Here is a 15,112-nt window from a genome sequence, read left to right as displayed (position 1 = left end):
ATTCACAACGGTAGCGAGCCACCTCCGGTACTCGGGAGACCCAGGAAACCTGGACGCCACCGATTTAGATACAGCGTCTTCCCTCCCAGCACCGTCACATTTGATTTACAGACGAAGGCAATTACTGCATCCTGGACTTACATATTATATGAAACAAGAATATTAACGCGTTGGAACGAAACGGTAAGAATGACATGTGAGACCAACCTTCGTATATTCGACATAGCTACAGCTGGGACATTAGGAGATCGACAAACACACCGACATAAACGCGAAGAACGAGCTACGTCGCTGAAGCGCCAGCCAAATGGCCTGGCTCAGCATTAGTAGCCAATCTGGCAAAGAACTGGGTAAAATTCGCATCCTTGACGACCGGCGGGTTCTCGGCAGCAGCACTAAAAGCAGCTCCTTCAAAGAAGCAGGATCCGTGGCTACTCGAGGCACTGCGAAGTCCGCATCCCAGTTTGGCGAAATTGCAGTGTTGGGCAGAAGCAGGTTAAAAAAACTTCAATCTGGTGGTCCACGGACTCACGGGTTTCACCAGCAACAGCAGAAATCCAACATTACATGGTATGGGCGTCGTGTTGTACGGGTGCAGGGCAGATGTGTCAACCCATCCAATACGCCATGGTTCGGCGGTGTCCAACGCCGGAATGTGTTCAACACGGAGATATCCAAGTCAGATATTCGAAAAAAAGAATAGCCAGGTATCGACAGCTCAAACAAAATTTCAGGAATGATATCACCGAACCGGGGCTCAGCGCTGACACACCATTTCCACTCGTTGTTGATGGTTTTGACGCGAAGTCGATCAGCACGCTTGGTCCGGCCAATGCCATATTCATCCTAGGCCGCCTTGGTGTCGTCTCAAGCGAGCTTGAAAGAGGCTTTTAGCATTGTTCGAGAGTGTGGTGTCTTCGACGAGAGCTCGGTTACCAGCCTTTAAGCCGAGCTCAATCGCGCGAGCTGCAGACCAGTGATTTTGTTTCCAGAGTGAGAATCCAAGATCAGTATCATCTTCGGGGCCATCCAAACGAAACTTACGTCAATATCCTTTGAGACGACGTAGTGAAGGAGCTCGTTGCGAAACGTGAGAGTCGACATCGAATTCTTCGGTTCCAACGCGACAAGCGTGTGAAGGAATCAAACGACAAGTTATCTGCCACGGATGATCCGGGTCCCGGAAGTTCGCGAAAGCTCGGATGAACTTAACACAGCAAGTGTTTTTCGGCGGCAGTGGAAATGGAAGTCGATTGTTCAGGATTTGGATCCAGAACTTGGTCGCACCACGAAGAGTAAAAGGAGCATGTAGGGCGAAGCTCACCTAGCTACCTGCTCCGGGAAGCGTGCAAGGTGCTGCGAAATGCGTACAACCCGCAGGAGGCGATACGATTGGTCGCAACGATTGTCGATCCGAGTTAGAGGTCTGACAGCGTGGCACGACCCGTACCCCGCCAGGAGAACGACGTGACGCTGGAGCCGTCGGACGTCCATTCACTGGAGAAGAAGTAGACATTGCGTCAGGTGGCGTGACTCTTTCTCCTACCGGTACTATATCTGTATTGACATCTTCGTGATTGGTACCTGAGACCGTTACTGGTGTCGGAAATTCATCTAGAGGCAGCTCTTCGGTGCTTGCTACCTGAACTTTTCCATCTGCAGGAGAAGGAGCTGCCGACGACAGAGCAATTACCTCTTCACGAGAAGCTGAGTCGCTGTTATCATCGGAATCAAAAACGACGGTCGCGGTTGAGTCAGCATCGGAATCGGATTTTTTACGAGACGCAGTCATTTGGGTAGTCAGCAGCGATAGTCGCAGATCCTGGACAGTACGTTGTACCTTAGCATCGGTAGCCGGCAGCTCTGACGCAGCCTCCGACGACTGGCGAGATTCAGATTAAACCGAAATGATAAGCCGAGCCACAGTCTGAGCATCAGATTCATCACTTGACGAGAAATCAGGATCCACGATATCATTGAAATCCATAACTTCGCCATCGTTAGCTTGTTCAACCTCAATCTGCAACGAAGAACGAAACGACGATCGATCTGCCTGCTGACGAATCGGACGGATCTTGTGGGGCGATGGCTCGGCGTCATGGGCTACAGCATCCGGTTGGCGTACTGGTGACGTGTGTTCCGAAAACTGGGAGTTGCATGAAACTGTCGATGCGGCGGCTACGGCCATTTTTTTGCTGCTGATCTGGCTCGTGTGGTGAGCTGTGAACAAAGTTTTCTAAACTTACTATAATAGAGGCACCTGGTTGCAGTAAACCTGTCCTTTAAAAACCTGATATCCTGTCGTACATGATATATATATATATAAGTCAGGTCGCTCCCAGAGACTACGACCGGTACGAAGTAATTTAATATTGCTCTAATGACAAACCTGATTTGGACAGCAAGTGTATATATGTAGCCCACGACTACGAAGTGCCGTGGAAGAGCTTGTAATTAGTCTTGTGTCAGTAACCAGTAACCTGCAGTCTTGAAACTGTTTGTATCATTCTTCGACAGCTAAAATACGTATATCCCAAACATTGTAGCTTGTCCGGACTAAATTTTAGTCTCGCACAATGGTCCTCCCTCGAAAACAAAACGCTATCGTGTTATTACTTATTTTGCCGCATGTCGGCTTAAAGAAGCATAGAATACCTTCTTACTCTAGCAATGGCCTGTTTACTGAAGACGACCTGAGTAACATGATATGCTGCTATACCTAATAGAGGAGTTCTCCACGGGTCATATCAGGTAGGACAGATTCTACTGTAATTTTTTAAAAAGGACTCATTTGTTGGTACACCTAGCGCTGGCTTGGTTTTCCTGATTTTCTTGCTTTCTGCCTCACTAATGCAATGCCTAGGTATGCAACATTCTGACCTAAGAGGATTCGCTGTTGCGATATTCTTCGTGCGGCCAAAATTGCACCACATCTACGCTTGACCTGTTAAATTGATTTCAGAAAACAAAAATTGTAATAATGTTATTATGTGTTTGTGAGATAAATTCATATGGACTGGGTTTCCGCACAGAAAACCGAGGTCGAGCAGAATAATCGATCATTTTTACTGGTCGACATCGTAGCGTCCGTATCATAAACCCATACATACTGACTACAGCAGATCCCGTTTTGCCTACGTGTTCTGCCTACTGGTCGTAAGATTTGTGTATCAAGAATTGCTTGGAATTTGGTCGGCAATGAACTGGAACAGCTTTACAGGTGTTGACTGTTATTATTGTTGTACTTTGTAACACAAAGGTTAATATGCACTGTGTTAGCTACAGTACAGAGCTTTCTCAAACCGCGTTCGTGGCTGTAGTACACCCAACTCCTACTGTAGCACATTGGGCATCGTATGGATCCACACCCTTACGTCCACGGGAAAACACCTCGAAAGCCGATCAAGTTAATCGGCTTTCGAATCATTGGTCGTGTTGTCGTAGATATTAATAGTAGGTACACCCGAAGCAGAATAATCCTTTCAAGAGATTCTTTTGCACGCCATCACGTGATAACAACATGGATTAGGCATGCAGATCAATCTTTCGAGCTCTACTGCGAGCCAAACACAAATACTTCGAGGTAGTGATAAGTATAATATCTGATACATGTACGTCCGAGTCGAGGTAGATTACTTGCAGATGCAGTTCTTTGCTTGAATTGTCACTGCGACTGATCGCGAAGTAAAAGCGATACTGTAATTCGACAACCCAGATTTGGCGATTCCAAACTGCGACATCAGCAGCAAAACGTCCGGATGAAGCCTTTTAGGATGGGACTTGGCACTGGGTGAGATTGGTTCTTTGCCATGTCCAGATTCATTCGGCAATCCACCCTCTTAACCCCAAGTTCGATCATTACAGCGATGAAGTTCCTGCTACCAGCCACCATCGCTCTTGCTGCAGCGACTGCCCACGCGGAGGACTTCTGTGGTAGTACCGACAAAGAGAACGGCGAAGTTGAAGTGATAGCGTACAAGATCGTAAACAGCAACTGGGCCGTTGCCGGCAAGCAATGCACGGGTGTGGATTGGAGTGAAACCACGACTATCGCCTGGCACACGAGCTACAACATTACCGGTGACAGCGACCCCATGTACAAGTCTTTTGCTTACGCTGAACGCGACCTTCAGCGTTACCAGATCTCCTCGATCGTGACGATCCCTACCAGCTTCGACTTCAACTACACGTCCGATAGTGACATGGTCTCGAACGTGGCCTACGACATGTTTACGAGTTGGACGCCTGCTGGACACCCTCACTACGAGCTCACGGTGTGGCTGGCAACTTATGGCGAATAAAGCCTAAGTCAACCACTGGTCAGCCTATCAAGACCGTGAACGTTGCCGGCGTCGACTTTGACTTGTACTCCGGGTACAACCAGAACATCAATGCGTTCTCGTATGTCGCTAAGCAGCCGGTTACGAGCTTTAAGGGCGACCTCAAGCTGTTCTTCACTGAACTTACGTCCGACAATACGATCCCTGGAAATCAGTACTTGCAGGTGCTGCGGGCTGGCACGCAGGCTTTCAAAGGCACCAACGCCAAGCTGAGCGTTACAAGCTACAGCGTCAGCGTGTTTTAAGTCTATTCCGCGAAGCCAGTATCAGTTCTCTGGTAAATCTCTTTAAGGCAATGAAGGCTCATCCTATTCATTGGAAATAGAATTGCATTCGTTGCTTGATCAAGTTGATACGACGCCTTCTATACAATTTAAAAAGTTTCACCCAGATATCTACTACCAATTCATAATACTCAAGATTGTTTTATGCTTCTAACTTATCGATCACCGCTGATATTTGGCTTCGGTAAATTGAAACACTAAAATTTGTGATCTTCTTGTCCAGTGATGCCCCAAGGTGAAGGAACGCCAGTACGACGGATTGGCAAGCCAGCACAAGTAGACCGAGGGAAGAATGGGGAAAGTGCGCATAGCAATAAGCAGTTCTGGTACAACAGCAGCGTCGATCGGATAGCGATGAATTCTGTTATCGACAGAAGCACTATTTCCTTCCATTAACATAAACTAAGCAACATTAGCTGTCATACAAAACGAATGATATTTTACAATTTGGACTCCAAACGAATTTGGTGGTTACAATGTGATTCAAATACTATTTCTTGTCGCCTGATGGCCAAAAATACACTGCGGGGCATTGTAAAAACATTAAGCGCAAACAATATCTACGGCAGCTACCCCCCTTGTCTCCAGTAAGTATTGCAATACTCGGCGAGTTTGCAGTACTATTGCAGTACTAATCCTGCGTACCAGCCTTGCTGCTGCTGCCACCGGCATCCTTCATCGCCTGAGCTACCATGGTGGCGCTCCAAAGAAAACGATTATGCTTGAGGAACAAGATTTTCTCGAAGTTGACGGGTGTCAGCCGCTTTCTGGTGAAACGAAGAACGTGTTTTGCGCTGCTGAACAGCCGCTCCGCTGACGCAGACGTCCCTACAATGAACCGCAGATCAACGTACTCATCAGATTGCTCCAGGCGCTGTCGCTTCCTTGCGCGGAGGCTGTCGGCGTAGTTGGCGCGCTTGGTTGATCCTGATTGCTCCTGTTGTGGCTGATGCACAACGAAGCGCTTTGCCGGCGCTCGTTCTTCAAGCGTCAGACTATTTTTCTTGCCGTCCAAAATCGTCACGACTGCTGACTCAAAGAGAGGCGAATGGGCGATATTAGCATCGGCTGCGAGGTAGTCTTTTAGCTCGGGGTAGTCTTCAGTCATCTCCTGAAAAAAGCCCTGCACGTCACCAATGTGCTGCCCCCGCTTTTGAAGGTCCGTCATCACGCTTCGAAAGTTCGCAAGTGACGGCATGATACTACGAATTCCCTCTATGGCTGTACGTCGGAGGCTGTTGACGTCATCCAGCTGCTTGGCTTCCTTTTTGATTTTAAGGAACCGCTTCAGCGTTGAGGACCGCCGCGTCACGTTCCGTTTGATCGGGTGGAGAGGAGTAAGTTCACGAAGCGCTCCAGCTGCCTCCAGATTTCGGAGCTCAGACAAAATTCCTGTCAACCTTCGATATAGTGGCTTGAACGCCAGGGCGTCGCTCAAGGAATGATTTCACGGCGAGGTTGAGTTTGTGGCAGCCACATCCAATTAAAGGAACCCCCACCAAGTCTGCTAGTGCCTTGTTCGTTGGACAATTATCCCCTATCAAAACCGACGGTGACGAAATCGACTTTCCGTAGAGTGATAGCACGTACTCCAGAAGAGCGTAGTGCTCAGCGGCCGTGTAGTGCTTTTCGTTGAGAGGCGGGGAGCAGACCAGAAGAACTTCTTGGTACGAGCCGTTGTTCATGAAAGTGGCAATGATGCCGATGTAGTGATTCGATCCGTCTGACCACCCGTCAAACATGATGCCGTAGTGTTCAGGGAGTTTTTCACGAATGTTTTCGTCAACTAGAGCAACCAGTCGAGTGATGTAGAGCATGAGGCTGTTACTGCACACATGATCCAGCTTAGAGATGCCTCTCGTCAACGGGTTATCCACTTCGGACAGGGGCATGTCGCGCATTATAACCCACTCCAGCCAGCGAAACACACTCAGCTCTTTCGCCGACAGAAACTGCTCTCGGTCAAATCCAAGAGGATTAGGTTGATCACGAACACTCTGCTCGTATCTCGCCACGTAATCTGCGCCAACGCAGCTCGTTAAATGCTTCCGCAAGTTCGAGTATCCGGACTTCCAAGCCTGTTTTGGTCTGGCGGGGCACTTTCGGCACTGGTACGAGACCTCGCCGTCGACGACCGATATGTCGTAGTAGAAGCGGACGTCTGCGGGAATGCGGTCGATAGAAAGCGGGCTGGACTGGAGGGCCATGGCGTCTGCAGGGAAGGCTGCAAAAGCAGAATGAGAGCTGGCTGGTGGTGGAGCGGTCAAATTCACGCCCATTTTGAAGGCGCGAACGCTGCTGGAGACTCGATGGGCCTCTGAGTTCGCGCCAAAAGACTTGACGCGCGAGCACTGCGACCTTTGGGAACCGACTTTAAAAGGGATCGCCGAAATCGCTGGAAAATATGTACTGCAGTTTCCAGCGTTGCCGCAATATGTATTGCAATACCCCAGAGCGCTTGCAATAAAGTATTTCTCAATATTGCAAACAGTACCAATACCTGCAATGTATTTTTGGCCATCACTGTTGCATTTAGCAACTTTAGTAAAGCTACTTTACTGGTGTAAATTTAGCCATGGTTCCAACGCTTTCAGCTCTTCTCCAAACTGTTGACTCAATCTACCTAGCCACTTCCTCCCAACAATTCACCCGCCCCGGAAGCGAGTAGGGGCTATAGTGTAGCCTACACCACCACTGCATACATATATTTGTCGTGATGGCGATTGGCTCACTCTGTTACTAATAAATGTTGATCTGGTATGTCGCCCCTTACTAAGGGTAAGCGTATTAGTTCGGACCCAACTGTGGACAGAAAGACAGAAAGAGAGGCATATGGCAATGTCGTTGCGGTGGCAACTCCCGGAGCAGGTCGTCCTGCTATCTCAATGCTGTACAGCAAACGGAGGTGTAAAGGACAGTAAATAATTGAGCTTGTAACCCACGTTTGGACGTGCATGAGATCGAAGTGTGCACCACATTATGGCAGATAAACAAACCACCGCTTAGTGCTAGCTGTATACTGAATTATAGGGGCTGTAGAATGCTAGAGTAGGAGTGGTTGCGAGCACGCGGTATATAGATTACTGAATTTCAGTAAGTTATACACTTTCCAGTTATTAACTGGCAAGTCATCACTCACGAAATTAAACGGATAGATGCTAGCAAGTTTGATGTTTCAGAGTTTCTGAACAAGAGTCGGTAGTGATAGCGCTCAAGACGCATTTGGGTGCGGTCGTAGCAATCACATGAGTGATGGAAAGCGTGTCGTCACCTAAAAATTATTACTTTCTACTTTACGGGCACATTTTTTTCGCGACGTTTTTATCGCAGCTTTAAAAAAAAAACCGGTTGTATGATGTTGTGCAAACTCTATACCCCGAAGCAAGTATTTCGCCTGAGATCGCATTTCAAGTCCTCCAAAAAGCAGTCAGTGTAGAAAGGGCCACATTGCTGAAACTGGTTTTTGTCGAATACTGTTTTAAGCTATCTGTCAAGGAAAAAGTTGTGATAACCGCGACTCGGATTGATCTGTGTGGAGTTCTCGAGGAGATTTGGGCGTCGGACAATTGATCTCTAGACGTGCTAGGTAAAGCCATATCAGTGGCCACGAAGACTGATGTGCTGGCAGTTGTGCAAGCTAAGAAGGCGGCGCCAGAAGATTTACCGAGCTACTGTAATGCCTCCAGTAAGAAGGATTCTGGTAACTCGTTTGTGTAGAGCAGGTTACATTATTTCGCAGCACAACCATTCGTGATGAAAGTGTGCTGCAATGTCGCTCAGAATTCAGGCTACTGTTGTCGTTACTTAATAGCTCCTTCACTGACTATAGAAACTATATTTAGAAGTCCTACATACCCCCAATGATTTGTTAGCCTATCCATGTACTATTAATATATTAAGTAAAAAATACTTTCACGAAACAACTTCTAAAGATTGCGGTCCTGTCGATCTGCATTGAAAGTAAATCACTCTCGCTGAGCGTGGATTCTTCAATTGCCTAATCCTGATCGTTGGCCCTGAATGGCCTTGTCAGACGCACGGTCCAAGTCCCATTGAATGTTGCGCATTCCAAGGATATATGTCGCCACAGCATCGTTGCGACCTGCAATTGCTCGTGTCGAAGCGTCAGCCTCACCACTGGCAGCATACAACTCGATGTATCCGCACTCTGTTGCATAGCTCACCGCAAATTGAATCACGTCGAAATGTCCATAAGCGGCTGCTTCATTGAGGACTTTCCACGTTGTGTCGTGCATATCACGACGTGCTTCTCCATCGTCGCTTGCACCGACAATCTGCGGGAGGAAAAAAGACACCACAGTAAGTTGCCCATACTGCGCTGCTGTTTGCACTGCATTCTGTAGCGCTCGACGGGTTTTGTCAGCTATGCGCTCCTCCACATCATCGTCCTCACTGTCCTCGTCGCTATCATCGGAGAAGTCGTCGCTCTCACTAGAAAAATCGCCATCGTCACTATCACTGTCTTCTCCAATCGGCTGTAAAAGCTGCTGCATCATGTCGAGGAGGTCGTCAGAAAATATATCAAATACACTATCGTCGTCACTGTCCTCGGAGGAGCTGTCGCTACCATTGTCAGTCTCACTAGAGTCGTCGCTGTCATAAGAAGATTCGTAGCTATCGGAGGATTCGTCGCTGTCATCAGAGAATCCATCGCTGTCGTCTCCGTCGTTCGCAGCAAGTTTGCCAATTTCGCGTACTAAACGGTGCATCATGTCCACGTGTCCATTGACCGGAGCACTAGAAATTGCGTCGGCCAAGTCTCCATCAAACGTATCTAACAGACTGTCGATCCATAGTAGTTGATTCGTCGCCGCAGCCTTAATCACAGCCTCCTCCGGCGTCATCAACACCTCGGAGCTAAGGCGGATATTTTGCATGGAAACAGCGACTTCAATTCTGAGCCACGTTGACCCCGCCGCTTTACGTGTGGAAGCGACACGACATAGTGACGCTCCGCCTTGAGCCTCTCGTACTCCGCGCTACTGGCAGCTAGGGATGGCTGTCCTGTTCGCGTCTGCTTTATGGTTGCTTTTGAAAATTACCTTGAAGTACTTATCATATGCGTGGGTTTTGGGTGTTGGATTTAAATGCTCTAGCAAAATGCCCGTGGAGCTTCAGAAAAGTCTGTGACCCAAATAAATTACAAACGCAGCTCTATTGTGCAAGCGGCGCAATGCATTCGACTGTCAAGAACCACCGAAGATTGGAGGTTTCCAACCCTGAAGCCACACCGTGTACACCGCCGCATGTGAAGAGAAGTGTAGACAAGCCAGGGGCGGACCTAAGGCAACATGAACCAGTGCGACTTCACGAAAACACCACCGCACCCAAATACCCTCTTCCAACGTGGTTATGAATGAATTTGGTAGCACTTTCACGCAAAATGAAGTATTTAAGTAACTAGTTTAGCTGAAACAACTACAAAACCCTCAAGAAGGCTACGATGCATGTTGCTAGGACCGTCGAGATATCGTTAGTCTCTCCTTAAAGTGAATGGAAATACAGCGTGGTTAGCTGGGACGTAGTAGGGTATGTTATCCGAATCGAAGAAGCTGAATAGCGAAGTAGTAATAGTACACTCGCGATAGCTGGCAATAATGTTGACATACTGGCTCATAAAAGCGGTCGAAAGGGAACAACACATAGTTGCTCAACAGGTTTAGCTTGTGTATTCGTTATATTTCGATCGGAAGAACCTATGTGTCGAAATGGATTCACTTTTGCGATCAAGTACATGTACTACTACATGTAGTATGAGCGAGGCTACTGTAACGAGGAGTTGATACAAACCGCCTGTGTTAATGCGGCTGTTGATCGACGTAATGAGCTTTATGGGCTTCTACTGGTTACGGCCAAGTGCCAAAGGAAGGGATTAGAAGAGTATTACAACCTCAGCATGGATCACTGCATGTACTTCTCTCCACAACAAGCAGCTTGATTTATCTCAAGAGATACGTCGAGCGCTCGAGACGTATGGGAGTCTGGTGGCGACTGAGCCTCTAAGAAGATACCAGCGGCGTCGATCGCTGCTGCGCTGAAAGATGCTACTGGGATGGGAAATATGGTCCAAAGAAACGAGAAGCTATTGCTCTTTTTCAAAGAGAGTTGTGTTCCGGGTGAGGCTACCTTTGCGACGACCACGTACGATATGCTTTCCATGGGGATGCCTGTACGGTCATTCATTGATATCGCTGGATGTGGCGTGTCAGCAACGTAACAAGTTGCCGATTGTGGTCACGTTTACATCGTCAAGTGACGGAGGATACTGTAGCGTATCAAGGAAGAAGCTTTACTAAGTGCTACTCGGAATAATCGCGGACTGAATACGACAGGCACGCTTAGGGTAAAACACTCAAGACATATTTGAGTTGTAACAAGTATGATACGGATGTGGACGGTAAGGCGGTTACGTATTGTGATACGGGCGAGTTCGGCGACGCGACCGAGTATGACGGCTCGTTCACGGCGAATAATGATGCCGACGTGAACGATGATGCGGACGTGTACGATGGAGCGGACGTGACGAGTACGGTAACTCGTTTGACGAGCACGATGGGATGGGCGGAAGACGAAAGGTGGTCAGGCAGAGCACAGAAGCTGCCAGGAACGGACGGTACGGACGAAGTGTGGCATCTGGCTGCTGACGGTATTGAAGGACGGTAGGTACGTGCCTCCCGTATCCGAATTCGAAAGATACGGCGAGCACCCGGATGAGAGAAGGCGGTACTTTTAGATTAGCGGTGGCGGACGCACTTCGGAATTGGCGGTGTCGGTCGTAGTTTAGAATTAGCGGTGTAGGCATCACTCCGAGATTAGTGGTGTCGGCATCTTTGAGATTGGACGGTGTGCTGCTCGAGCTCAGTGGAGCGAGTGGTGGTGCACAAACGGACGGACGGACGAACGGACGAACGGACAAACGGGTAGCGCCTCGGTGGACGAGAACCAAGGACAGTCGGCGAGGAGTACAGACAGGGGGAACGCTCCCAAGTCTGCTGGCGGTTGCGTAGTAGGGCGGCGTCTGAAGTGCGTGCCGAGCCCAAGTGACTAAGTGGGCGACGCTGGAAACTTACTGAACTGCGGCGGGTTTGAGTACATTTCGTAGAGGACGCTATCTGTATTTGGGCTGTAAACGAACAGTAATAAAGTAGGTGTGCGATCAGTGGATCACACGCCGGCGCGGTGAACAGAGTTGTTCATCGTCGGCCATTTGGATCTTGGGCGCCATCAGCACTGGGCGACCAACCCCGGCGTGCAGGGGAGTCAAAGACACGTTACATGGTGGTCATACAGGGGCATTGTATTGAACGAGGACCGACTATAAAGTTACACGTATACGGGTTATATTGGGAGTACGGCTACGACCCAACGTATGGCAAGGACGAAAACGATCATGGTACCGACAATAACTACGGGAGTGATGACGCGTTCGATGCAGCCGTCGGGACAAGCACCGTCAGACACGACGACGATGGGAACGACGATCTCCCGGGATCCTGTAATGAACGAGGAGACATCAGCACGACAACCGGCACAGCCGCCAACGATGGCGACTGCACAGCAGCCAGTAGCACCAGGGCGGCAACTTGGTTCGGACCCAGCGACAGACGTGTACGCGGGCAGTGGAAGAGAAACGGCAGTACCGACGAGATCTGCAGCCTCGACATCAGAGGGAGCTGGAAGGTCTGACGAAGCTAACTTGACAGCAGCAACGGGTGGCGGACTCGCGGCGAACACGACGAGCACCGAGGAAGATGGAGCGACAGCAAACGCATCGGCATGCTGACAGTTATCCACCACATGATGACTACAATGACGAGACTGGAAGCGCGCGTGGGAGCGATGGAGACCACGAAGACTACACCGTTAGTACAACCGGTGGCAACCTCACAAGTTGCTGTGGCACCGAGGCCACAACAACCAGAAGCGGCGAGCTTGGCGGAACAACGAATGGCCCCAGCGCCTGTAGTGCAGCCACAAGCGCAACCCGCACCGGCAGCAGTACCAATGGCAGCGCATGGAGCTCGGGTTGCAGACAACGACGGACGAGGATCAGGAGCAGGAGCAGTGCGACGACCACCTTCACCAGACAGTAGTGACGATGGTGGCAGCGACAGCAGTTATAGTGGCAGCAACGGCGACGACAGCAGTAGCGACAGTTCTCGGGGTCGTGGCGGCGAAAGACGACGCAGGAGACGACGCGGCCGACGAGCAAGCACAGCTAACCGGTCACGAAGAGTACGACACGAACAACGACGCAAGAACGCGAAGGACTTGAAACTTGCGGCGTACAAGCCCTCGCCCACGGTGTCGGTCTCAACGTGGATCGCCAAAGTTGACCTAGCCGTGCAAGGTGCTCGTATCTCCGGACGAGGAGATTGGACGGACGAAGAGCTGTACTTCATCGTAGGCAACAAGTTACAGGATAATGCGGCGAGTTGGTGGGTACAGATGGATCAAGAACTGCCAGAGAGCGAGAAGACGTGGACACGTCTGAAGGAAGCACTGATGCGGAGATACGGTGAGCGACCGGACCCAGTGATGGCGGAATGGAGAGTGTATCAAAGGATGATGTATTCCGGCGAGACATTTGCCGACGTTGCGGCTGGATTACGAGACGTCACGGGCCCAAATCACGTTAGCGAACAGACACTGCTCGGCCAATTCTACCGGAATCTGGATAAGACGACCCGGATGCTAGTAAAACAAGAACCGGTACCGACAACACTGGAACAGGCGGTGGATAAGGCCACGGCAATAGACGACCCGATCGACAACGTAACCCGCGGTATGGTGAATATCGGTCAGTCATCGGCGACAGCACCAAACGCGTACGCTGTACCCATGGACGGCACGACGGGAAGGGTAGCGATCATGCCGGGAGTAGGATCGGCTGTTGATGTGATGGCGACGCAACCAGGAGCAGAAAACAGCGAAGTGGCGTACTTCACGAACCTACGAGGCGTTTATAACAACTTTACCGGGTTATGGGACGTCCCTGGCGGTCGTTCCTGGAACGGACGACTCTGGAAGCCTACTAAGAAGAACCAGAAAACGAGGCAGAGCGGCTCGTACCACGGCGATAAGCGCGGAAGCAGCGAAAAGCGAGGAAAGGTGAGGATAGTGCAGTCGATGGCTGATTCAAGTGAAGAGTCGGACTCGGACGGAGAACTACCCCAGCCGAAGACGAATAAATGGAAGGCGGCGATAAGAAAATCAAGGCGCCGACTTATCCAGCAAAGGAAGAGCCCCAGACGCGTACGGTAGAAGCAAGGACACCAGGTGGTCGACAACGGACATAGGTGCTATGCGTGCGGCAAGTCTGGCCATTTTGCGAAGGAGTGCCCAGACCCCGAGGCCAAAGCACGTAACGACGCGTACCTGGCTAGCCGCACGGTGCAAACAACTTCAGCTACGGGAAACGACGGACGGGCGTAGCGAGGGGGTCACTGCGTCCGGAAGATGAGCCTATTCCCCAGAACGTGGCGCCAAGTGGTATAGAGACGGTAACGACGAGAAGCAGCTGGCCAACGACGGTGGGTAGCGAGCAGTTCCCCACTACCAGGGGAGAAGCAGCAGCAGCAGATGCCTGTCTGGATGGAGAATTGGCGGGGAGAGACGAGGAACGAGCACGTCGCTACGTGATGACGGTACGACCAGCGATGGCTGCACTGCGCTACGTACGAGCAGATTGACAGAAAGGTAATGGAGTAAAGTCGACTGGGGAAGGCGGAAGCCTCAGAGTTGTTGGCGGAGTACGACTAACTGGAGACGGCGACACACGGGCGGCGAGAATGCTCGGCGTTGAAGCTAGCAATGGCGGAGAGCAAGCGGATACGGCGGTGAGGATGCATGAGTACGGTTCGGACGACGAGGAAATCGTTGGGACTAGTACCACAACAACGGATGGCGCCAAAGTGCGAAACATGGCGAAGGCAAGACGGTGACGGACGAAGCAGGAACGGGTCCCGGCTGTGAAGCGACGACTATTGTGGCGGCAACGACGAGTGATGACATCGACGAAGCATTGGCCGTACTAGATGCAGAAAGACGATCGCGACGGGAGCAACAAGGCCGCGACGTTCGTGCTGAATTGGCACGGCGACAGCAACTACACGAACATCAGGGCGGCCGGCTTGGAACAGGTGAACGTACCAAGTTACGGCTAGTCCAGCGTCAACGTAGTGTAACTGATACGGATGCGACGGGTGCTAGTGACGATCTTGGTGTATCGGCAGAGGAAGGTCTGCCAACGGCAACCATGAACGTGGAAGGCGAACGGCTACCCGTCTAGCTGGACTCGGGCGCGCGTTATTCGGTGGCCGGAACGGACTGGATGTTACGAGGGAAACGGTCGAAACAAGCGTCACCAGTGGATGTTGTGGAAGGTATCGGCAGAATTTTGCGGGGCGTCCTGGGCGTATGGACGTTCAACATGACAAATATGTTCGGACAAGATGTGACAGTGTC

General features: G+C 50.4%; 2 protein-coding genes across 2 annotated transcripts; one reads left to right on the top strand and one right to left on the bottom strand.

Moving 5' to 3' along the window:
- Nucleotides 1–8,613: 8,613 nt before the first annotated feature.
- On the bottom strand, nucleotides 8,614–9,489 carry PITG_11336 (uncharacterized protein; the record flags this gene model as incomplete). Its single annotated transcript, XM_002900898.1, has 3 exons — nucleotides 8,614–8,726; nucleotides 8,760–9,120; nucleotides 9,343–9,489. The coding sequence occupies 3 exons, from the start codon at nucleotides 9,487–9,489 to the stop codon at nucleotides 8,614–8,616; spliced, it is 621 nt and encodes a 206-aa protein (XP_002900944.1).
- A 4,947-nt stretch (nucleotides 9,490–14,436) lies between these two features.
- Nucleotides 14,437–14,811, top strand: PITG_11334 (uncharacterized protein; the record flags this gene model as incomplete). Its single annotated transcript, XM_002900897.1, has 2 exons — nucleotides 14,437–14,559; nucleotides 14,683–14,811. 2 exons carry the CDS (start codon nucleotides 14,437–14,439, stop codon nucleotides 14,809–14,811), a joined length of 252 nt encoding a protein of 83 aa, XP_002900943.1.
- Between the last annotated feature and the right edge of the window lie 301 nt (nucleotides 14,812–15,112).

The sequence above is a fragment of the Phytophthora infestans genome, genomic scaffold (genome assembly GCF_000142945.1).
Source record: "Phytophthora infestans T30-4 supercont1.23 genomic scaffold, whole genome shotgun sequence".
NCBI classification, from domain to species: Eukaryota; Oomycota; class Peronosporomycetes; order Peronosporales; family Peronosporaceae; genus Phytophthora; species Phytophthora infestans.
This window is presented reverse-complemented; position numbering and strand designations above follow the sequence as displayed.